General features: G+C 37.1%; 1 protein-coding gene across 1 annotated transcript; it reads left to right on the top strand.

Annotated features, from left to right (window-relative positions):
* The first annotated feature begins 664 nt into the window (after window positions 1-664).
* On the top strand, window positions 665-26,883 carry sema4gb (sema domain, immunoglobulin domain (Ig), transmembrane domain (TM) and short cytoplasmic domain, (semaphorin) 4Gb). Its single transcript, XM_026915478.3, has 15 exons — window positions 665-823; window positions 4,785-5,032; window positions 11,901-12,052; window positions 12,155-12,217; window positions 12,401-12,499; window positions 12,608-12,698; window positions 12,865-12,978; window positions 13,901-14,055; window positions 19,848-20,023; window positions 20,750-20,888; window positions 21,361-21,583; window positions 21,691-21,806; window positions 21,982-22,136; window positions 22,600-22,661; window positions 22,784-26,883. Exons 2-15 carry the CDS (start codon window positions 4,894-4,896, stop codon window positions 23,743-23,745), a joined length of 2,646 nt encoding a protein of 881 aa, XP_026771279.2. The 5' UTR covers window positions 665-823; window positions 4,785-4,893; the 3' UTR covers window positions 23,746-26,883.
* The last annotated feature ends 2 nt before the right edge of the window (window positions 26,884-26,885 follow it).

Genomic DNA, 26,885 nt, shown 5'->3' with positions numbered 1-26,885 from the left:
ACTGTCACAACAGAAAAATTTGAAGAGATGAGAGGAATAATCTAAACAGAAAAACATAAATGCAGTATTGGTCATCTTCAGACACGTGATCGTATTCAGGACATCACAGATATCCGTGGTTGAATTCAGGGCAGTTTATAAAGCCTGGGTATATTCGCTCAGCTGCTTCATGAGTCTAAATCACACATTACAGAAGTCGTGATTATGCAATATGGCCTTTTGGTGGCGCCAGAGTCTATATGAGGCTATATGTTGGAGGTTGTACGAGCATAAAAATGATCATTTAATGGCCTAACAGACGACAAGCCTACCTACATGAAAAGTTCACGAGCAGTTAAACATCAGTGCATGGCCGAAAACTGTTTGCTCCTTAATAGACTGCTGGGCAAACTGCTCTTCTTTCAGCTAATGACAGCCTACATTTACCTTTGCAGTAAAGTAAGTAAACAATAAATAAGGCTTGGGCTATCCAAACTTACATAAGCTAGATAAAATTAAAGCTTGTATTTCGTATATATTAGTCTTTTGTTTTGTTTTTCCTTCGTTGCAGTGCCTCATAAAATTCTCCAGTGTCTCTCAGAATAGGAACGAACTGGGGGCGTGGCTTATTGCTGATGTAATGAATATTTATATATGGGCGTGTCCTAACCTTGGACAGTGAACCGCGCGCGTTTGCGGTGTATTACATCGCGCGCAGTTACTGTGGGACACGCACACACACGCGCGCGCGCGCGCACACGCACGCACACACACACCGGAGCGCAGGGTTTCTACGGTAACGCACTGCATTGGCTATTTCTGTTCGGAGGATGCAGGCTGTGAGGTACAGTACCTGGAAGGCTATTCTAGTCTTTTTTAAGGAGCATGTTCTATAAAACTCGTATTAGTCTTTACGAATTAATCTGCTAATATTGCATGTCTCAGTACAGCTAAAACATGCAGGTGAAGGTGACTTCTAAAGTGTGCCAGAAGTGCCCTTTAAAAATGCCGCAGTGGTGTGCAATCATGCCTGTTCTCTGTGGAGTACTCATACAGAAAGGCATTTAGGCTAGAGCCATAAGTTGTTCTCTTCATGTAGATTCAGGTAACCAGTAATAGCCAATTATTGTTTTAGTCAGTCATTCAAAATTATGAGTTATAACTACTCTACTGTTGATTAAAAAGGCTAAAATACAAAAAAAGTGAAATGTATTAACTAGTTGTAATGAGTTCAGATCCCTCCTTGGTGTTTTATCTGTAACCCAATAACCAGTGTGTTGCTTCAGTGCAAATAAATGATGATGAGCAGTGCCCTAGAGTTCCTGTTTGCTATTTGCAGATGGCAGCTGTGTCAGACTGTTAGAAAAAAATGTAAAAAGTGCTAAAAAAAAAAACCTCCTTGACCATGTGATTAATTCTGTTCATTTAAAACTACATGTATGAATGAATCACTCAGTTCAAATCATGAAACTGACACTAACACCATCTCTTAATCTCATCACTAGTCCACTAAATGCATAGTGAACTTTTTATCTGAGGTTAATGAGTCTAGGAGTAGCTTGTGTTACTGGCTCTACTCTGTTTTATTAAATTATAATACAATCACTGAATGAGGCATCATCATAGACTATACAATCTCTTACATGGATATTTGAGCATTGAAAACTCTCTATAGGTAAACAGTACTGACAAGGTAGACCATGATTTAATCATTTTTGTTATCTTTCTTTAAAAAAAAGAACATATTAATGTTCTAATGCTACAGAGAATTGTAAAAAATTATACTTTAGCATCCCATAACTTCTGATAACTCTCAAATCTTTATTTTAAAATATCAAAAGGTGGCTAGTGTTCAGATGAACACTTCTCAGCAAAGATTTATTTTGGTGTAAATGAAATTTAGTATTTAAATATTCCTGGCAGCTAATAAAATGCACTGCTCATTATTAACATAAATGCATTCTTTCAGGGAAAAAGGCAGCGTAAAACGTTGAGTTTCTGAGTTTCTCAGTTTCTGCTTGGGTTTGTGAAGTTTGTGAAGTGGGCTACTGATGCTGTAATTAGATTTTCTTATACTGGTTGAGAGAAGGATTAAACATAAGACAGTTTCAGAGAGGATCAAAAGCATGCATGATGTATACTATATTGGAGGCTTGAACACTGTGTTTCTTGTGTTTCGATGCCAATACACTTGGATGTCTTGGCTTGTTTGAATTGTGGGGGAGATGTTCTGCACTGGTGCATTTTTTCTAGAAAAATCCACTTGTGTCAGTATCCATACAGTGTGTGTAACACATGAGATTATATTCTGGAATACCAGCATTTGGCCTGGCATTTGGTATTGACACACTTGCTCTGACATTATGTTGTGCATGATACGGATTTGTTCCATTTCTGTTTTTCTTTGCACTTAGAAAAGAAAAGGCTAAGTGTAGTAGTTCTGAACTTTTAGTTGGGGGTTTGCAACCATTTCTTAAATTCTTAAATAAGATCTATTTTGTTGGTTATTTACCTAAACTCTAAAGCACCAATCAGGAATCAGTAAGTATTAGTGAAGGAAGCAATTAGTTATGTATTTCACCAGATAAATAATATTAAGGAAATACAGTGACTGAGATGTAGTTATGCTTTATTTTTATTTGTGTGTGCAACAAACTTCATGTTTTCCGTTAATGATTAATTATGGGGCTTGATATGCTTAAAATTCTCATGCAGTAGTTTGGCAAGCTCCAGATAGATTACTAGTTCTCAGATGGAGAATTATTGAAATAAACCATAAAAGCCCAGATTTGGGTGATTTTACTGGATTTCTACACCATCTGTGGAAATGTCAAACTTAATATTAAGCATGGATTATGGATTGGCTGACAGATGGCCTTATCAGAAATGACAAATTTTATATGTCTCTGCCATTTTTAACCATTGTAATTGTAATCCTTTTTTTAGATTTAAGGACAAATGTAGAAAGCTAATAAATGTATCAACATTCAAAATGTATTTGAATAATATTCACTGCACATTTACATAAACAATCTATCATTTAAAAGCAACATATTATATTTCATCTAACCAATCTAAATAGAATTTAATTTGCTGGCAAAATAAGAGTGTGCATTTGTATACCATTTATACCATTGATTATTTTGTGTAATGGGTAGCCACATGTTATAAGCCTACATTATTTAAAGTAGCAAAGTCTAGGCTGCAGTGGGGTTGAGATTTTTTGGCCACTACGTCTTTGAATACCGTTACATTTGAAGGGATCTTTTGAATGCAGCTAGTGAATGCAGCCTACCTCAGCTATATTTTCAAGGATTTCAACTAGCGTATCCATCATGGTCTACAAAAGTGGAAGAAAGTGAAGCACAAATACACCATTTGTGATAAAATTTGTAATTTGTTATGTTTAGATATGTATAATGTTTATATATATAAAAATTATATAATATAATGTTTGTCTGGTTAGTGTTGACTAAGTAAAGTCTATAGTTTATACTTTATTGTCATTAATTGTGAATCCCAATTTAAAAAAAGCTTTGGAGGAAAAGTTTTGCAGGAAATCCTGGGGTGGTGATTTTATGATGATATGATGATAACATGTAGTGTAGTTGAGTCTCAGTTGATGTACTAAGTGATGTGCTATTCTAGATGTGCTATTCTAGATGATCTTATATTATAGCGCAATTAACTGCAGAGTGTGTTGACTGTGACAAATACAAACAAACAATACTAAAAATGATACAGAAGATGTACTATATTTGCTGAATAAATGAAACATGTTTCACCATGCACAACAAAATGAAAGAAGAGGGGCTTGTAGCCCTGACAGGTTCTGATAACGGACAGAACTGACATGACTCTTAATGATGACTGTACATAGTTTTTCTGTGGAGTTGAGTCTGTCTCCATTTCAAAACTGTTATTGTTAATGAGTTGTACATTTAAAATAAAAAATACACATAGTATATCAAGCACTGTTGGTTAAGTCAACTAGCTAACATCAGATAGCACTGAATACAAACCAGCACTATTATTCATATCACATGCATTCCTAATCATTTCCCTTAAGTAAAAAAATGGTTAGTATTTGACTTTAATGAACCTCTCATGTACAAATCCACTTAAAAGTAGTTTTATTAATCTTCTAGAATGAGTAAGTATTAGTGCCTAGGTTTATTAAGCAGAAGAATCTCTAAACTTAATAATGATGACTATTTCTATTTAAACATTAACAAATTTTGTGTCAGTAAGTGTTAAATAATTAACTATTTTTGTTACAATGTCGGAATTATAAGCCATAAGGTTTTGGTTATATAGAGATAGTACAAAGAACAATATAAACTAAATTAAAATTACTGATAATTTTTTAAATGGCTCCAGTAAAATGCTGCTCAGTTACTACTTAGAATAACAAGACAGCATGGCATAAGATATCACTAGATATTACTCATGAGTAATATAACCTCTTCTCAAGGCTTGGACATTTATTTAGTAATACAAGGACCTACAAATAATTCAAGGATAATTAAAATGCTTAAATCTTATGATATGCTTTTTTTATTTACCCTGTCAGTCTTTTTTTTTTTTTTTACCTTGAATCTTATGTAATTGTGAAAGATTGTGATAAAATCATTGTGTATAATGAGTTTTTATGTACAGCAGGGAGCATATGACATTCACTAATTTGATCCGTCTTGCGTACATGGAAGAAAGTTACAGTGACAGCAAGTGCATGCAAGGCTGACTATTTTGCCTGTGAGTATATCTGATGGGGGACGTCATTATTGTCTTGTTTTTCTATACAGAGGGAAACTTTTGACAGCAGGAAGATGAGTTAGGAGTCTGTTAAAAGTCCAGAAAAAAGTGGTTGCGAAAGGATCTGGAAGGATTCTAGCTGCCATCTGTACTAATATCATGGTGGTCATGACACATCCTGAGCTGCCTGCCATCACGCTGATGCTTCTCTGCAGCTCAGCATCCGTGCTGTGGGGCTTCCCATTTGGACCCGTGCTTGAGCTGGATGTCATTCCTCGGACCACTGTGCCTTTTAGTGGTAAGATTATTCTCACAAACTATTAAATTAATAATTTAGTTTTTGAAACAATTATTCTGAAAGCTTACTAAACCTTGGCATATTAGTAATGCAACCTTTTTGTAACTCATGATGACTAGTGGTAGAAAAGGTACTGAGAAATTATACTGAAAGTTTAATATGAAAGTTTAGATAATGTGTAAATCTTAGTTAAAAGTGGAATTATCCAGCCAAAAATGTACTCAAGTGAAAGTAAAATTGCTACTTTTCAAGTATTAAGAAGTAAAAAGTAAATGCTTTTAAGTGATTAAATTAATAAGTAATGTCACATTTTGATGTGAATACTAACTTTTTTATTACATTTCTAAAACTGTTATAAGCAACTGTGCCATTTTGTCTGAAAGCGTCATGCAATCTCTGTACGTTTGCTTGTCAAATGCATGACAAAAGCTATATAATTCACTAATGAATTAAAATAAATAAAAAATATCCTGTAAATACCCAATATTTACCATGACAGAATTTGACTTGCTGTCTATTCACTTATGTTAGCTACTGGAATTGATACTAATCTAACCTGGCATTAGCAAAGAAAACAGGCTAATTTAGTTGATTGTAGTTAGTTAACATTAGCAAATTAGCTAAACTTATCTCAACATGCTTTCTTCAAATTAAATGGAGTTCATGTCTTTTAGGGAGGCAAAGGAGACACTTTATTTTATATGAGTCTTTGCTTACTCCAGCATATTAAAACATTTTACTGAGGTAGGGATATATACACTACATAGCCAAAAATATGTGAACACTTGACCATCACATCCATATGTGGTTCTTCCCCAAACTGTTGCTACAAAGTTGGAAGCACACAATTGTATAGAATGTCTTTGTATGCTGTAGCATTATAGTTTCTCTTCACTGGAACTAAGGGGCCCAAACCTGTTCCAGTATGACAATGCCCCTGTGCAAAAGTGAGGGCCATGAAGACATGGTTTGCTAAGACTGGTGTGGAAGAAGTCGAGTGGCCTGCACAGAGACCTGACCTCAACCCCACTGAACACTGTTGAGATAATCTGGAATGCCAACTGCACCCCAGGCCTCCTCACCTCACGTCAGTTTCTGAGCCCAATAATGCTCTTGTAGCTGAATTGGCATAAATCCCAACAGCCACATTCCAAAATCGTGTGGAAAGCCTTCTAAGAAGAGAAGAGTTTATTATAACAGCAAATAGGGGACTAAATCAGGAATGAGATGTTCAACAAGCACATAAGGGTATGATGGTCAGGTGTATACAGACTTTTGATCTTTGAGATTTATAACAAGTACTTTAAAGATCTAAAAAAATAATATCAGCAATAAAAATAAATTCTTGAAAAAAAATTATACATATATTATACATATATATATGTATAATTTTAAGAGTACTAGTTCAATTTCAATAACACTTAAGTAAAGTAAATACCCCAGCAGTACATAAGTATAGTAATGAAGTACAATGACACAAGTGTATACCACCCCTGATGATGCCTTAAACTCCCAGGACCTATCAGAGGGACCAGACTTACGTATTACTCATATATAACCTCACTCTTGTAACTAAACTACTTTCCTATTAGTTCCATTGTAGTTAATGCTTAAGTCATAACATTCACTGAGTAATATTCTTTAAGATGAATAATAAGCAGTGGGTTAATAGGGTTAAAAAAAACCACTAGTCACACATCTCTAGCTTTATTTCATACAAAAGTAAACAGAAAATGTTGTATCTCCTGTTCATATTTAAACATGTGCACCATTTTATGTGGTGTGCTGAAGACAGTCTGAGCTCTCTGTGTGTTATTAGTGGCCTGTCTCTAGCCCTGGCCTAGTTCATGCACTTCACACAGCACATGCTACGAGACTGGAAAACAAGATTAGACTACTGGAGCTCCTGCTATAGAAAACCTGTGGAACTAAGAACTATTTGTGATCTTTGAGAGCAATGATTCTTCTTCGGTTTATGCCATCATTGTTAGTGAGTCATTTCATGGACGTGTTGTCAGTTAATATGACATTTGATTCCATTTTTGTTTTATAGCAAGATATGTATATAATTTGTCTGTTATGCATGTATTGTATCCCTTTTTTGTGCATAGTAGGAGAAAAACATTTGCAGATACTATAAACAAATATCTCTGGCACACACAAAGCTAGGCAAATAATGATTACTCATGAGTAATATTCTTAGCTTGGGATGAAGCCAAGTGTTTGACTGAATTGCATCACTATCCAAAGCCTTCTTATTGAGCAGAGAACAGAGTTTAAAACATACAAAATTTAATGTGACATCAGGGTAAATTTGTTGTGTTTCATATTGTTATACAATGAGCTCGAGGCAAAAGGCAAAATCCACACCACATGGGTGGTACAGTGTACACTAAGTACATGAGGTGTATTATATAAAGATAGTTTTTTACAATCCTAATGATTGGTAAAGTTCAAGAATAATACAGAATTTTAATATGTTTGCACAGTTTGAAACTGTACATGATTTTAGATGTTTTTACTGAGCATGTCTGTGTTTTCAGATCATCTTATTTTTCTCCTTGCCTCAGCTGTCCTTGACCTACATTTCTACTCTTCTTGGGTGTGTGTGTGTCAGGTCTCCGTTTTTGAGGTCTATGGGTTTTGTGATACTGTATCTCCTACGAGTTGTTTTTTTTCTTCTGTAGTGCCCAGCAGATTTTTATGTTGCACTGTAATGTCACTGAAATTCAATGGAGGTCCTTGGAGATAAGCACTGTGTTTTTATTAATTAGTGAGGTATAATTAATATTGTTTGATGTGTTTTGTTGTTGAGAAATAAATACAGTACATACAGTTAGAGCAAGACAGCAATAATAAATCTGAACTGCTTTTGGTATTTTCATAGTGTCCAATTTGAACCATGATGGAAAATAAAGATGTCAAACCAGGATTTCTGCTTTCAACCTTTCAAATGAGAATCTGCTTTATTATATAGTGTGAATGATATTTTCTAGAACACACTCAATGTTTTCTAAGCTTAAGCAATTAGCATTGCTAACAGCACTTTTGAACACATAATTATTGACAATTGCCTTGTCATCTGCATACCTGATATATTTTCTCTCTCCTCTGCTTTCTGTTCTTGTCACTATGTCATAAGCCTTCTCTGGGAATAGAAAGAATGTGGCCACAGAGGTAGAGATGATCTGGATCTGTGTGTGGTGGTGGAAGGATTTGAGAAATGTACCATCTTCTGTCTTCAGGACTAAAATAGCACCAGACAGTAGTTATGGTCTCTGCTCCTAAACCTCCCTACTGTCTTCTCCTCTCTGTTTGATTTCGCTCATTTTAATTTGGTGTATGTATTGCTAAGGATATCTTCAGGTTTAGACATTAGCTTAGCGTAAAGGGACATAAGTGAAACAGTTACAGGGTGAAGTACAATTACACTGGAAGGATTTGTTTACTTCTTGACCCCACATCTGATGTATGCTTATCTACACAAATGTGGATCTACGGTACATCTACATTAGTGAGGTAGCTTGCTAGCATTCATTCTGCTAGTTTATTGGAACTAGAACACAGATCAACCTTAAACTCCCCCTGTCATTCACACAACCTCATCCTATGAAATGAACATAGGATGGGAAAGAACAATTTTAACTGCAGTATTTAGCGCACAACAACATCCTAATGATTTTTATAGCCTGAGATAGCACAGCTTAGTCATTTAACACCAAGGCCTTTGTTAGCCTAGTTTTTTTAGTTAGCAACAAGGCCTTTGTTAACTACAGTATGTTAATGGAATTACCTAACCTAGCTGGCTAGTCTACAAGCATGGTTGGCTTCCTTGGTTAACACAACTTTTGTCATCTCAGCTTGCTTTGTTAAACAGCAAGGCCTTCGTCAGTTTTGTTACTACAGTTAGGTAACCTAGCTAGCTTGTTTAGCGTAGAGGTATCATCACAAATTATATTTATCCAAAATAATGGCTTTATCTACCTAGCGGACGAAATGATGAGTTGTAAAACAGTACACTGATCACATTACTTGTTCAGGAGAATTGAAGCTAAATTGGCATCTATGGTGATGCATGCACAGTAGTTTACAGATTTACTGTTGTTTTATTTCTTTTATTTTCAATACAGTTTTTTGTCAGGTATTTTTTCAGGGTTTTTTTTTCGTGTGCAGTAAAAGCATTGTGAAGTTGTGTGCTTATTTCTGGATCTCCATGTTTGCCTTTCTCAAAACTGAAACTGTCAAATGTGGTGAAGGGGCCATGAGGCGTGTTATAACTTACTATAAGACTGATAGGCATTTGATACATTGACTTAATACCTCAACAATTACTATAAATTGTGTGCTGTTTGGAATACTGAGATGAACTGTTGCATAGTATGTAGAATACAATACAATATTCTGTTACAGTTTTTGCTTTGAATCTTATATAATCTGTCAAGATTAATCCATTTTGCAGCTCTGCAGTGCACTCAGTGTGAACTGTAAAGCATCACACTTATTAGGAAGGAGCTTGTTTAGTATAACATGGCAGTAGTGTGTTGGTAAAGTGCAAATGTCCCAGTGACAACCACAGAGTTGAGGGCTAAAGTCCTGCCTGGTACAACCAGAAAATCCTGCCTAGTACAACTAGAAAAAAAAGTATTTGATAGCTGCATAGAGTTCAGTAAATACTTGCACATAGTATTCTTTTGGATATGAGTGAACATATATGGCTGGGGATGATTTTTCTCTGCTGTTGGTGAAGAATGTGGTTATATAATTTCAGCAACGTTGGCTCTGACTGTTCTCACCCATGTCACTAGTGTCCCTCACTATACACACGTGCCTACTCGGCCTGCTTGACACTGTTTAGACCAGAGGAAAAGAAGTGAGTCAACAGTGACAAAACACACACACACATACAGTGTACCATACAGAGAGTATTATGCACATTTTGCTTTTCTCCATGATGGAACAAAGGTCATGTTTAAGCCTGAATGCTTGAGTCAACATTCAGTGCTAACTACACACACACACACACACACACACACACAGAGCTGAAACAAACAGAATGGGCCTTGATATCTTTGTTGACTTTGTCCATGCATTTTTAATAGTGTGACATTCAGTGTTTTTATGTGGGTGGTAATCTAGTACGTCATTCATAAAGGTTAAAATGAATATTGCTTATGTGCTGTATTCTTTACCCATAAATACTGTATTGTGTTTGATAAGAGGAGAGTTAGGATGTACCAGTGTGTATTTTAGCAGTATTCCAGCACCATGTGACTCCAAGGACACTCTGTGCAACTGCCTAGGGACCAGTGCTCTTTGCATTATCCTCTGGCACAATCATCACTGGATACTAGAATCCAGAGACTTTAGGGATGGCATTGTATAAACATGTGCAGCTGCATCTCTCTCTCTCTCTCTCTCTCTCTCTCTCTCTCTTACTCACACACACACACACGCACACACACATATCCCTTAGGCCTGTTCTGAACTTTCTTGATCCATGGTGGTGGGTGTCGTAGCTTTAACATGGTGCACCCTGATTGGCTAGTACATGAAGATAATGAACTGAGTGCTTTTGGGGGAATTAAATGGGGTTCACTCTGAGGCTCAAAGCCTTTCTGAGATGTATATCACTGATTTATATATCACACCACCAAATTCTCACACACACACAGTTTAACTGTATTTCAGGTGTCCAAACTGGTTAGCTTGCATAACATTAAACCTAACATATTCATGCAACTTGCATTGGTTTACATTGCTTAAATTAATGTTATTTTGATTCTTGTTATAAATATGGCCATATGTTTGTCTCACGACTATTGTTGTTCCAAAATCACCTTTATTTACTTACTGTAATAAGGAGCCTCTGACATGCCATTCTGTGTTGGAGTTTAGAGAGGTTGGAGAAGTAAATAATAAATAGGTGGGGTGTTCATAGAGATGGAAAAGAAGAGGATGGTGTAGGGCACTTAAATGCCACTATGTATGATATGTGACCTGGTATTTCCAACACGTATTAGTACAAACACCCCTCAAACAATACATGCAGTGAGCGTTTTTGTTTTTTGAAGTCAGCACACATTCAGGGTCTGTAATTTAAGAAAAGAGTCTCATGCTTTATGAATATTTCAGAATATCTGCTGTTGGTCTCAGCATGTTGCATTCTATTCTGTTGGTAATAAAGAAAGGATATTTAAAGAAGTAGGAGCCAGTGGTAAATGATTCATGACGCATGGAAATATTCTTCTAATTCCAAATTCTTCTCATATCAATCTTTTAAGGCATATACTGTATATCCTAAATCTTTGAGTATATTTATTAAAATTCTAAAAGTTATAATTATGGTGCTTAAATGGTACTTAATGACTAATGACTAATAAAGAATGACTCTCTGGATGTCCTAGGACTTAATACATTTTTCCAGAACCAGTATCTTCTATAGAAGAGAAGAATGGAAGTGTGATATAATTTGTTTGTATTCTTCCATGTGGCTCAGCACTGTGCATCTGGCAGTTCTGAGTATCAGATGCAGCATTAAAGAGAGAAGGTGCCTAAAAGATTTCAGGTTGCTTATGAGTCAGCTTAATGCAGATTAGTGCTCTTCTTCTCTGCATTATCTTTCCTCTTCCTCCCCTCCTGGTTATGCTTTTGGAGCACCGCCCAGCTTTTTCTTCCTTGGAGAAATCCATTTTATCCTCTTGCATGAATTCATTGTTTGATCAGCTGTACCATGAATTCCAGTCTGTTCATTCACTCAACCTTGAGTTCTGACCACAGTCGATCGATTTGATGCAACTATGCTAATGTGTTGACACTGTTTGGCCATGTGTGTCCTTGTTTTTCTAATTGGGTCACTGACTGTTTGCAGGGCTTCTGGGATGTAATCATTTTCATGGCCAGACTGTAAACTACAGTACTCTGCTACTGGAGGACGGAGCTGGGGTATTGTATGTAGGGGCCAGAGAGGCCCTGTATGCCCTTGACACAGCGAATATCTCAGCTATCCGCAACAACAGTGCTGTGAGTAGCTTCATCATTCACTCACATCTTTTTCTATGGCTGGTTCATTGTTCTTTGCTGCTTGGTTATGGCTCATTAAGGCTTGTTTTGGCTTTATAACAGATTGATTGGGCTGCATCTGCAGAGCAGAAGAAACAGTGCTTAAGCAAAGGAAGAGACGATCAGGTATAACATTCCTGACACATGGAACTGTACTATATTAAAGTCTTTAGCTTGAGCTTCATTTTTTGTCTCTTAGGTCTATTAGGAGTACTTCTATAGTTTTGAGACTACTCAGTTCTCAAATGGTTCCCATGCACTCACTGTATTCTGTATTTGCTGAGTAATTGTTTAAATATTCTGCCACAGACAGAATGCTACAATTATGTTCGGTTTCTCGATCGGTATAATGAGACTCATCTCTACACCTGTGGGACCCATGCCTTCCGACCTCGCTGTGCATACATAGTAAGGATCACAGCTCACCATTTTGTGCTGAAATTAGCTTTGATTCAGTTCAGAAGATTTGAACAATACATGATGTTTGAGCAACATTCTCTATGTTGTGCTTGTCAGGATGTGGAGCGATTCAGCTTTGTGCGTTTTGAGGAAGGCAAAGAAAAATGTCCCAATGACCCAACCAAAGGTTACACTGGGTTCATTGTGGGTAAGCAATATATAATACCTGAGCTTCCTGTGCATCAACAGAAAAAGGAAATCGTGTCTCTTCTAGTCTAATACAGAACCCAAAGTCTAATCAAAATCTGAGGATATATATTTATGTTGAATAATTGGATATCTTCTATATTGAGGTGTGTTGTTCTCATTCTTAGATAGTGAGATGTACTCCGCCTCACAGTTTGAGTTTCGCAGCTCCTCTGACATTCGCCGTAACTTTCCCTTTCCCAACCTGAAGACAGAGGAGGCTCCAACTAGATGGCTCCTAGGTATGTACAAGACACTCATGATGACAGTAATGCTATCGGGTGCAAAATGTTTAATATATTTAACTAATTTAGACCACATTTTCTACTCACTATTTATCAGTGGATCCTAGTGATCCTGACATTTCTCCTTATAGCATTTTGTAAAAATTGTAAAATGTATTTTGAAATGTGCAACATATCATCAACTCAGTTATTAATAACATAAACTATATTTATTGAAAGCCCCTTCTATTAAGGAACCTTGCTGACGATAGGTTTGTGGGTGTGTAAATAAGAGATGATGGTTATGTAAATAGGACTAAAATCAACTTTTGGTTACATATTTAGACACAGAAGTGTTTTTTAATGCATTTCAGCTTGCCACTTTTAGGTCAAGACGCCACAAACATTATATCTGTAATATAAATGCGATTGTTTCTTCCCACCATCCCAGATACATGTTAGCTGTTGAATTGGCTACTCCAAATTGCCCATAGGTCTGAATGAGTGTGTGAATGTGTGTGTGCATGGTGCCCCATGATGGACTGGCATTTCCTCCAGGGTGTATTCCCAGGATACGTTTTGTATCCACTGCAACGCTGACCAAGATACTATGAACAGTTTTTAAAGTATATTAGAAATACTGAGCCAAGCATAAAATTTGACACTGAAAAAAAAATGGCTATTGTTCCACTTGACATGAATAGAACATTCATGGTTTAATAAGTATTGTTGAATTGTTTACTTAAATATAGAATGGCAGACTAATCAGTTCCTCTTCTTACAATGTGAGTAGTCTTTTCACTTAAAAGCCTTCTTTTTCTATCTTTTAAACACTTTAGACAGTTGCTGCACTTTTGTCCTACAGATGCATTAATTTCTTTAAGGCCCATAAGTGTCCCTTTATTGCCCATATGGTTGCTAAGCTCACTATTCTTTGCAGAGGCGGACTTTGTTGGCTCAGCACTATTGAGAGAAAGCATCAACAGCTCCATTGGGGATGATGACAAAGTTTACTTCTTCTTCACTGAGAGAAATCCAGAGCAGAAGCCTTACTCCAGTCAGACCAGAGTGGCCAGAGTGGCCAGGGTCTGTAAGGTAAAGACAATAATAACTGTAATGCTGTAACAGTAATGCTGCCTTTGGATTTTTCTGAATAATTTTAAAGTGATTATTAGGGCAGTTGAGTGACTCATCCATAGTACTTCCAGTATATTTGTTAACAGCAAACCTGTGCTTATTTAATATTTTTTAACATCACTCAACAAGCATTCAGATATCTAAAATACTGGGAACAATTTATTTGATCATATAATATACTCATATTAATCATATTCATGTAAAATATGTCAATGCTTTTTTTTTGTAAGTGTACTTTTTTCTTATCTTGAAAGTTATGGATTTGTCATGTGACAACTAGCACATCTGTGCACATCCATGAAGCTTCTAGACATCTTTTATTACATATTATAAAGGCCTAATGTAGATACCCTTCAAAGAAAGTCTGATTTGATAGTGTGTAACTATGTGAGTAACCTCAGCCTGACTTTTGGGGGACTCTTGTCAGGCAGGGTAAAGCCTACTTCTGATATCTTATCAAAACACACTCACACGTACATTCAAAATCTCTCTCTCTTTTTTTACCCTTACACCCCCTACTCTAATGTTATTTAGCATGTCTCTTTCATCTGTCCTGCCATTAGATTTACACTTCATCAGACTTCCTAATTCAGCAGCTTGCTCTGCTCTGGCTGTGTTTTATTAATGCCTATTATTTCACATGTATACCCACATTACTGTTTAGACTTCATATCTCAGGAAAGCAGGTCAGGTCCCTTACTGGCTGATTTGGCAAGTGAGGAGAACAGAAGAGCTCCAGAAAAAAAGTAGGCCACTCTATAGCTCTGATTTGTTTAACACTTTTCCGGTCACTGAACTATGAAATATGCCTTATTTCATAGCTTTAATAGTTTTGTATTGGCTATTATTCTGAAATTAGAAAAGTATTAAAAATCTTCTTTGAGTATATGTGTCCAAAACTTTGACTCGTACTGTACACGGACACACACACACACTCTCCAACTAGTAGTGTCGTTCCTTTCTACTGCAACTCTGTTAAACACAACCAGATACACTATATGGCGAAATGTTTGTGGACACCTGACCATAACACCCATATGTCCTTTTTGGACATCCTATTCCAGATTTAGTTCTCCTTTGCTGTTATAATATGATGTATAATAACCTCCACTCTTCTGGGAAGGCTTTCCACTAGATTTTGGAGTGTGGCTGTGGGATTTGTGTTCATTCAGCCACAAGAGCAGTAGTGAGGTCAGGCACTGATGTCAGACGAGGAGGCCTGGGGTGCAGTTGGCATTTCAGTTCATCCCAAAGGTGTTCAGTGGGGTTGAGGTCAGGGCTCTGTGCAGGACACTCGAGTTCTTCCACTCCAACCTTAACACACCATTTCTTCATGGAGCTCGCTTTGTGCACATGGGCATCGTCATACTGGAACAGGTTTGGACCCCTTAGTTCCAGTGAAGGGAGATATTGTAATGTTACAGCATACAAAGACATTCTATACAATTATGTGCTTAAAACTTTGCGACAACAGTTTGGGGAAGAACCACATATGGGTGTGATGGTAAGGTGTCCACATACTTTTGGCCATATAGTGTAATAGCAATAGTTAACAATAGTTAAATGGTTTATATAAATAAAAATGAAAGGAAGTGTGAAGGCTGTTTACTCCTCACTGAGTAAACATAATACATAATACACTGTGATGGGCCATGAAGATGAAGTGTTACCCTCAAGCTTTTGGAGTAGACTGTTGTAGCTCATTTAGGACAGAACCACTATAGATCCATAACTGTGCCATGTCGAGCCTAATATTTAATTTAGAAGTACTTAACTTGGCAGGAGACCTACTTGGTGCTTTATGCTATTCACAGAGGATTATATGTGATCTGTGGAGAAAGCTGTTTGATGATGAAAATGTGGTAGAGGGAGTAAGTCTGTGAGTAAATTAAAATGAAAATTGTTGCAGAAAGCTCCTTCCATGCATTCCTAATTCAGATGGTAATTTCAGTATGTGAAAGCTGGTAGTTGATGCAAACAAAAGAAAGTGCATAAAATGTCTTATCTATTGTATTTCTTTGGCCTTATCATGTGAATATATAGTACCTTTAATATTATTGATTGTGAACTGACTGTAATGCGCTGAAAGTGTTTCCCACTGGGGAGTGAAATGCAGGTAATCAAAATGATGGATTACTGGTGCAGTTTGTAATTACTTACTTTCTTTTACCTCCAATTTGCATTGTGTTTTTGTGGCACTAAAGCAGAATGATGATTTACAAATCAATTCATACAAATGAACATTCATAATAATAATAATAATAATAATAAGAAGAAGAAGAAGAAGAAGAAGAAAATGGCAAGGTTCTTTAAACATATGTGTGAAATGTAAATGTAAAATGTAAGAGCAGTCAGGATAAATGGGGGGTATACTTTTGAAAATTTACAGTCAAATGGGTAATTCATTACAACAAAAATGAAATGTTTGAGACATACTAAAGTAACAAATGGATGTTGTAGTCTTAACTGGAGCAGTGGGGTTGTAGGTTTATGCAGGTGCTGAGATTTGTGATCAGCTAAAATGTCTTTGGATCTAGCAGGTTCCCAGATCAATATCATCTATTATACAAAGTTAACCATCATCTAAGGGACAGGGAAAAGAAACTGCAAGTGGAGGCCACAGAGTCCTTATTGATCAAAGATTTAATCAAAGACATAAAGCAGAAGTATGCTCCAACAGTATACTCTGTAAGGAAGAAAGGATGAGAATTATTGGGGAACTTAATTGGAAGATGGTTAATCCTCTGAATAATTCTCATACTGTCTCCAACCAAGACCCATGGAGATGGCATCATAGACTGAATATAAACCAACTTCATTATCTGAGGTTTCAGCCTTACTGCATGAGATGCTAATGACTCTTGCTCCTGTTTATTCCCACTGCTATAGCAACTTTGCAGATGGTTTCAAACTTCCTTTTTGACATTATGTTCTGAATGAAAAACCAACATCTGAAACTCAACCATGACAAAAAAACAGAACTGATCCACCTACTGGTTAATAACTCTCCTACTGGGCATTTCAGTCACTATATACATCCTCTAAGTCCAGCTAGCTGTGATCTGCGATTTTAGAGAACAGGCTTAACTTTTCTGATAACGTCAACCACCACCTTTCCTGACTATAGAAACCAAGGATGAACTTCTCATCCAAATGTTGTTTATTCCCATACATGATTACTCTCTTGATGTCTCCTTTTATGTTCTATATCACCTCTGTAGAGCATTCAGGATGTTGCCGCTCACCCAGGTTTATTAAAGTTCTTTAAACTTTTGTTAAAGTTTCTTAAAGTTCTCTTATATAATTCCCCTACTGAATTCACTGCACTGGCTTGTTGCAGCAGAAATCAAATTTAAAACATGTATTGTATTCTAGGTGTCAAATGTCTATGCACCACATTATCTATGTACTCTGATTCAGAACCTCAGGGAGCACATCATGTCCTTCTTTGTGATGTGAGCATGCTCGAACTGCAGAGATCACTGCTGAAGTGTTCTGGCATTTCAGTGGTGGAATAAGCTTCTCTTCCACCTTGAACCCTCCCATGTCTTTACTGGTTTTGCAAAGGACTAAATACCAACCTCTTCAGACAATATCATACAGCTTAATTCTGAGTTTATTTGTATTAGTATTTATGCATGTAGGATTTAAATTGTTTTTTTGTTATTGCTAGACCACCCTAGACAGAAGTAGTCTCTTGTATTTCTGTTTCTAAATCTGTTTGCAAGTCAATCTAGATAAGAGTGCCTGACAGATGACTAAATTTAAATGAAAATGTTTGCTGTATGACACACTGGACACATAAGAAGTGTACAGTCTAGAGCAATACAGTCTAGAGATCTGTTTGACAATAAAACTACCAGACATTGAATTTAAGCCCTGAAACAAGATTATTCAAAAACTAAATGAGCAGTGAATTGGCTGATCAAAAACTGTTGGAAGGGTAACAGACCAATAATGTGCAAAATAACCATGTGGCAGCAGTTTTGTTTGAGGAGCATGAGCTGATAACCCATTTTCTTAGCCCAGTCTTCTCACAGCTGTGGGAGTATTGGACAGCTCAAATCAGCTATAAGGCAGGCTTAGTCTTATGAAAATGTCCCAGATGGTATACTGTCATGACTACTGAAGGAACATAGCCTGCCCACTTTCAGAAGCAGTCCACAGAGATTAATGCTGTAGGAGTTTACTGTGGGAAATGTGGTTGGCACTGTGTAGTATTCCAGGCAGAAGCTTCAACATTCATCTCAATTACCTGGAATATTTTCTTTCTACTTTCAAAAGCAATACAGCACTGCTTATTCTGCACAAACACAACTTAAGACAGTTTAATGTTTTTTTCTTGTTGATAAGCTTAACGGTTTTGTTAAATCTTCAGAATAGTCTTCATATTTGTGGTCCCAGTAGAGTCATAGAATCATAGAAGTTTTTGTACATTTTCCATTATAAGTGGGAGCAAGACAAGAGGTAGAGTGATGAGGAGGATCATTCTGCACTCACTGAAGTCTCTAAGCATAGTACACTGAGATTGTATTGTATTAAAGTATGAACAATTTACTCTCATATCTTCTTTCAAAATACAAATTGGTGACAAATTAAAGGAAAAACCACAGCATCAGTGCCCCTTGGCATAAATACTACAAGTTTCTGGAACTGTACTGGAGGGATTGAACATCAGTCTTCCAAAAGATATTCCCTCGACTGTATTTTTTGATGATGATAGTGGAAAGCACTGAATTAGATGTTGCTCCAAATTTCCCATGAGTGTTCGATTGGGTTGTGATCTGGTAACTGTGAAGACCATTGATTTACATTGTTTTCATACTCATCACACTGTCATCCTGGAAGAGACCACTCCCATCAGAATAGAAATGTTTCATCATAGGATAAAGTTGATCAGTCAGAAGATTTGATGTATTGATTTGCAGTGACCCTTCCATCTAAGAGGACAAGTAGATCCAAACCATGCAAGCTTTTTTTCAGTCTTTGCATGGGAAAGAAGGTCACTGTGGTGCACATGCATTTCTGATGTACAGACATTATCCAATCTATAACCCCCCTTTTACTATCCTAATCTTTGCATTATATTTTACATTGGAAGTGGTTCTGTACATCATAGATACACTGTCTGCACTTTATTAGATTTAATTACAGTTATTTGCTATAAAACAGTTTCTTGGTGGCCACAAAGTATTATTTTTTGTCATTAACTGTCCTGTCCGATGCTCCTCCTCCACTGATAGACCATGCATGGGGCAGCATGATTTCATCCCCAGTGGGCTTCAATTAGAGCTTGTTGTAGTTCCCATTTTTTAACCACTAGGTGCAATAACAACTCTGCGGAAGCTAAATGGGGCAGTGAGCCCTCTGCCCCATGACTGCACAACATCTAGAAAGGCAAGCAATCAACAGAACATCAGCTTATTTTTTAAAAATTGTTGGTCACTCAAAAGAGGTAATTAGTATTTACATGAAATTTAAAATTTATGGAGTTGTGAAAGTCTTTATAAAGACTAACATTTGTTGAATGGCTGATACATATGGAGTATCAGCCCTATGGATGAATCACTGCTGCTTGTTCCAAAAGAGTATAAACTTGTTACACTTTCTCTTACTTAGTGTGACAGTTTCAGATATACAATTTTAGCATTTTGTCAGCACAATAATACCAACTAGTTTTTATACATTTCTCACTTTTTTAAATTAAATTTTTAAAGTTTTTCTTCACATTATTTCTTTTATATGTTTAGGGTGACATAGGAGGTCAAAGGACTCTTCAGAGGAAGTGGACGTCCTTTTTGAAGGCCCGACTTGTGTGTTCTTTCCCTGAGTATGAGTTGCAGTTTAACATCCTGCGTGGTGTGTATGTACTGGAAGGACCTGATGTTCATGACAGCCTCGTCTTTGCTGTCTTTGGACTTGAATGGTGAGAAAAGTGATGGAACTATATTATGGGAAAATAAAATAAATAGTTAATACTTTGAAAGTGCTTATTAGACTAGAAACTAGACTGCTTTTCAAAATCTGAGGTGAACTATTTTCAGCCAGATTCTGTATTCTGTATCAGGGAATAGTACAGAAGGTTTGTAAAGAGATGTTCCCTGCTCCATTAGATCTCATTAATGTGGTGTGACCAGAAGAAGCATTAATCTGTTAATATATGACTCACTGTTGGATTTCGAGCCAAAGTTTTTTTTTTTTTAATTGAAGAAGCTTAAAGACAAATGGAATTAGGGAGACATTAACTATTCCCATGTGCTGACTTCCCTATGCAAAGACATACAACAGACTGGATAGCAAAGGGCCAGGAGTAGAGTTAGCAGGTGTGTGTTAAGAGGCAAGAATGAGCTTATGCAGATTCATGTTGTGTCAGATATTATACTCTTCTTTTATCACAGTGTTATCACGAGTGGTTAAGTCTGCTGCCCAGAGTACAAATCAAGCATGTGTTTGAAAATCATTAGACAAACTATATTATTGTGCTCTTTTTACTGGGGAATTTAAAGTGCCAGAGTCACTCTAGCACAAAAACATCTCAGCAAAAATATTAACACTCTTGTACATTTTAAATTACATGATCTTGGCGCTGGCACTCATGGCAATAAGCTGAAACATTTTGCCTGAATGCAGCATCTCTCTCTCTCTCTCTCAGGAAAAATGTTAAAACATCTGCAGTTTGTCAGTATTCTATCAGAGATGTCCAGGCTGCATTCAATGGCCCTTACATGGAACTCCACGACTCCAAATGGAGGGAATACACTGGAAAAGTTCCAGACCTTAGGCCTGGTTCAGTGAGTGTCATATGTAATATATCTCAAACCTAAACCAAAACCACTTTAAGACAGACTTAATTTAGGAAGTGTAAACAGCACAGCATATCATAAACTGTTCATGCTACAAACCTTATGTCTTCATTCTGTTGAATTATGTACGGTGTATAGCATAACACTCATATTTTTGGAGATTAGTCTAACTAAAGTTACAGTAATAAGATATATTGTTTGTCATGTGTCTGCAGTATATTATTTTAGTGGATATTTTCAACTTGTTCTGTTTCCTCAATCTCCTTCCTTATGCTCAGTTATATATATATAGAAAACTGATGAGCTTCACCAAACATTTTTTCACAATGATTCAGCTGAATTTGAAATTTGATGATAGTGGCACCAACAGTTAGCATGACAACCTGAAGGTGTTCACTGATAAATGATTAATCAGTTGCTTGCCTATCTGCCACCTCTCTCTCTCTCTCTCTCTCTCAAGTGCATAACTGATCAGCACCGGGCTCAGCTTGTAAATTCATCACGGGATCTGCCAGATAATGTGCTCATGTTTGCTTGGAGACACCCTTTGATGGCCAGAGAAATCCAGCCAATAGGAGGGCGACCCCTACTGTTCAAAAAGAGCTCTGACTACACCAGGATAGCAGTTCACAAGGTCACGGCCTTGGATGGGAACACCTATACCATGATCTTCACTGGAACAGGTGCCTTAGCTGATTTCATTGTTACTCCTTACTTTAAGAAGAAGATGGAAGTAAAAATAGATTCAAAGTGGAATGTAACGTGTGTATTTGCATTGATGTAAAAACAGATGATGGGTGGATGCATAAAGCTGTACAGCTTGGAGATCGGATGCACATCATTGAGGAGCTACAACTGTTTAAGGAGCCACAGCCTATAAACAACATGGTTATTTCATATAAACAGGTACAATAAACTTTCATGGCCATATACCAACTATTTGCACAACCTAGTAACTTGATTATACAGTTGAATGTTGATTTTGTCTTTTATGTTTTCAGTCTGTTTACCAATATCCATAAAAATGCATTTAGATGTACCCTAGAGTTTAATGGATTTTACTTGTATGTATAACAAACAGAAAAGTATATATGTGAGCGCTGCGTCGGGGGTGGTGCAGGTGCCTCTGTCTTCCTGTATGCGCTACACCTCATGTTACGGCTGTGTGTTTGCACGAGACCCACTGTGTGGCTGGGATGGGAGTCAGTGTGTTGAAATATCAACATACCCTGTCAGGTGAGGGCCAATTCTTTTAATAATATATGCACATAACTCATTTCAGATGAGGACAGGGCCAAATTATTGGCACAGGTGGCAGCTGCGAACCTTGATCACTGCCCGGTTCATGCCTGGTCACTTGCCCCTGACATGAAAGAAATCTAATATTTCTGTGAAATTAATTCAATTAATTGTGTTGCTTATGTTGCAATCATATTGTTACAGTAATGTCATTATGTTTTGCCTCAAGGAACAAATAGTTATTCAGCAAATACAGCCTCATCCTTTACATAATCCTTATGCCACCCCTTACTGTGTTCTTGCTACCCTTTTATCAGCTCATTTCTAAAATCCGGGACACGCCACTGTTTCAGATATAAGATTGCATTTTGACAAAGCCATACACCTTTCCCACACATATTCTCTGTACCCACACAAAGAACCTGACACTAAAGTAACTATTGTCTGTTTCTTTTTTTAGGTCCAACTTAACTCAGGACATTCACATGGGTAACAGAGGGTGTGACAACATCACAGAGGACGGTGTGTAACTTATTTAAAACAATAGACCATTTAAATTATTTTACACTTACGTTCAATGGAATTTGCCATTCAGTCCATCTGTGAACATTACTATGTATTAATATTAATGTTTTTTCTGTCAGGTTTTGTGACCCATCGCACTCGTTCAGTGATGGTGGGACATGACATGCTCTTGCTTTGTGAGCTTCGTTCCAATCTGGCAGTTCCCCACTGGACTCTGAACGGTGAACAGCTGCAGGGTTACGCTGTGGACACTGGCTACCGGATTGGTACTGATGGCCTCCTCATAATTGGGGCTCAGACCCGGCACAGCGGCCATTACCGCTGTTATGCTGTGGAGAATGCTGTTTGGATTCCTCTACGCAGCTACATGGTTAGGGTGCAGCCTGTTCCTCCACCTTCATCCCATCTACCTACAGATCCAACCGCCCTACCAGAGAGGTTCTTCACCACTAGCACACTGTCTGTCAATCCCTCTAGTGAAACAATAGAGCAGCCCCTGCACCCACTACCCTCCAGGCCTGAGTTCCCCACCAACCGTCACATGGAGGCTATGTATATCTCCCTGGTGGCTATTTTAGGTGGACTCTGTTTTGTGCTGACTGTGGTGCTGCTGTACGTTAGCTTCTGTGCACGTGCCCCTGGTCACAGGAAGTACTCTCAGCAAGAGCTGTCCATCACCCCTACCACAGAGAGAAAACGGAGCTCTCATGTGGAGCTGAAGACAATCTCCAGCCACTGCAATGGGAGGACTGATGGACTTTATGGAGCAGCATCAACAGATGGAGAATTCCTGCAGATTATTCCAAGTGATGGGCAGATCAGCCCTAACAAGGAGCCTCCTCCAGCTCCACCACTCCCTATGCCACCTCCACTGCCATCCACAGAGTACGCAAATGGCTTGTCGGCCACGTTACCCAGCGTTTTAAGGAAAATAAATGGGAATAGCTACATGCTCCTGAGTCAGATGGACTCAGATATGACCTCACCTCTTTACCATTCTTTCACAGAGGAGCTCAACAGGATCTTAGAGAAGAGAAAACACACACAGCTGGATAAGCAGCCAGATGAAAGCTCAGTGTAGCCCCATCTCTCCCTAATAAGGGTAGTGGCACCTTTTGGAGAGTATCTTAACTGTTGTTGAAGCTGTATTTTATTCAATAAAATAATTGTGGTGTATTATGCTGTATTTGCACTGTATCCTGATGTACACCTCAAGTCCTATAGATATTATGAACCATGATTTGGATGTTTTTGTTATTGAGGACTTTGCAAACTCTAATAACATACCATAATATGTTTAACAGTGTTGTAAAACAAATATTTATTTTATCTGAAGTGGTAAGGGAAAGACCTCAAATAGAGATCATGATCTCAGAGGGCTCTGAGAGCATAAAGATGCAGAACAAAAGAACTATAAAAAGACATGTCCACTGACTGAGTTAAAAAAGCAATGTAAATACATTGATAATCAGTGTATTATTTGTATCTTACTGCAGGGGTTCTTGGCTTCTGGTCATCAGTGCCCCTGGCCCTGCACAAAATTTCAAAATTCTAATACACCAGACCCAGGAAAAATCTTCAAACTGTGCTTAGTAGTTAAAAAATCCCTCACCCAGTGATATTTAATTGCAAAATAGGATCTCATCAATGATAGATAGCAAATGTAAATGGAATTCATAGCTTACATAACTGCTTTAGCTCTCAAGCAACTAAAATTGGAAATAAGAAATATGAATTCAGTGCAGGATCTAAATGAAGTGAAAAGACCTTTGATGCTGAAGGACCAGAACAAACTTAGCAAATGGAAAACATGCTGTGAACAAAGGAACCTATTGCAATCGTGCCAGTGCTTAAGCCTATTTTCACCACCTACAGAAATACATGATATTTTCACTTATTGCATTCAGCAGCTCCCATTGTTTGTAAAGTGACCACTTTAGCAACAAATATGAGCAGAGTTGTTTTTTTTTTAATATCCAAGAGTTGTATCATGTCCAGAGGGGATAAAGCTGAGTATCATTCATACAGATTTTTAAAAAATCAACATTGCGAAAAGGAGTTATTAGAATAGTGACAACACAGTAAAATGTTGAGAAACTGGGGATGCATTCAAATACCCTCTAGAGGACATTGCAGCATTGTTGAAACGCACCATCTTGGCCTTGAGCCACGCTGAGTGAAATTTTCATCATTATAACTAAATTTTCATTGCTTAATGCATGGTGCCCTTGGCAAAGTCAGTATCACTTTCCAGCTATTACAGTGCTTGCTCAGCTGAAGGATAAAAAAAAAAAAGATTATTTGCCAAATTTTCCACAGTGTGATGAATGAAGCGTATAACAAGTGAAACACTACATAAATACCTCTGTATGTGTATGTACAGAGTTCTTCATCAACACTGCCACATGACCCAAATAAGAAATTAAAGGTTTTATTTTGTATCCTATCTTCCTCTTTTCATCTTTAAGTCCATACTGTCCCAATACTTGTGTTCACCTATAATGCAGTGTTCACAAGGTTTTTCAAAAAATTGTAAGAAACATACTATGCTGTGCTCATGTAGTTTTTCATTTTCATCACTTTGAGAGATGTACACCAAGAATAATAAATCAGCACATCAGGCACATAGGAGACTGTATCAGTTTACATTAAGGTCTAACTAATCCAGTTTGGTGTTATATCAGTGACTGAACTTAACTGATGTTAATTGATGTGAATCATTTTTCTGCAACATTAGCAAACTGGTCTGGAAGGCTGTAATATTTCTGTATATAATGTATAGTACAATATGACCCTTGTTTAACAGCGTTTGTACTGATCAGTAGCATAAAATCGGCCTTTTGTACAATTATGAGTGGCTTTCAGCACTTCACTGGTGTTTTTGTCAATGAGCAGCTTACAGTAACAGTAGTACCTGTGGTGAGTTTATTTTCAATATAGCATAAAGAGAATGCCAGAACATATCACGTTCCCTTTTCCCCCCCCCAAACATTATGACTTTATGCCAAACTGACTGTCATACATCCCATGGGCCAAGTATTTTTCTGGAGATGTTATGTACTATGGTTGAGATCATGCAAGTGTATTAGAGTTAATTGCTATATATTTTGGTACGGCTCACTCATATTTCAGATCACCTAATCACTTGCACTAGGAGTAATAACATGCTGAAACAATGAAAAACCACTTCCTGTGATAGGCAAATCACATGACTGATCTACTGTGTAAGTCTTTTTATGGTACATATCTGAGTTATGTTTAAGTCGTGTACTAAACTTTGTATTTATATATACATTTCCATTGTTTTATGAAAGCAGTACCATAATTTCTGTTCAATGACGAAAGCTCACTCCTGATATCTACAGATGCACATGCTGGAATCATGGACAGTAGATGAAGGGCTGAACAAAATGTGGGCTTCATTGTGCTAAACATTTCCCACATTAAGGAATTCATTGACATTTATTGCACTAATTTTCATACTAAGGAAATTCTCTTTCTACATGTTTTAGACACGTTTTACAGAATTTGAGTATTCATAAATTCCTTCTGTTTAAATAAAGTTTGGATTTCCTGAACCTGTTTTATTTAGTAAAAAGTAAAAAAAGAATTTATCTAAACTAACAACATTCAAAAAAAAACAAGAGCCTCATTCTGTGATGTTTTGCATCTGCATATTCAATCAAGTGTATCAGGCCCATTTATATGTCCTATATGTAGCTGTCACCTAGCAACAGCGCTGTATTTAGAACTTGCTGTAATCCACAGAATAGGTCAAGCAAGTCTTCACAGAGGAAAGATAATGTGACTGGAGCACACTTGTCTAATCTTACTGCAATATGTTGAATGTATTAATAGATACACCACCACAAGGGAAAATTTAAATCATTAGATCTCTCTGAATCTGTTTTGGTTTAAACCCCGCCTCCCGCATCAGCAGGCTCAGTGATTTTTTTTTTCATTCTAGGATATCAGAAAGGCTAAGGACAAGGTTTTCCACAGCATACATGTATCATTAGTGCCAGAATGGCTTACTTCAATGCACCTACTAAACCTTTTACAACAGTTACATGGTTCTATTTGTACCAAACTGTTTCCACTTTCCATCTTCATGCAAAGAATATGGGAAGAGACAGAATAATGAAAAACAATGTTTTATCACTTGCATGTCTTTTTTCCCCAGTCACTGTAAAAGATCCTTGAATTACACCTTTCCAATAT

Source organism: Pangasianodon hypophthalmus, chromosome 12 (assembly GCF_027358585.1).
Source record: "Pangasianodon hypophthalmus isolate fPanHyp1 chromosome 12, fPanHyp1.pri, whole genome shotgun sequence".
Lineage (NCBI taxonomy): Eukaryota > Metazoa > Chordata > Actinopteri > Siluriformes > Pangasiidae > Pangasianodon > Pangasianodon hypophthalmus.
This window is presented reverse-complemented; position numbering and strand designations above follow the sequence as displayed.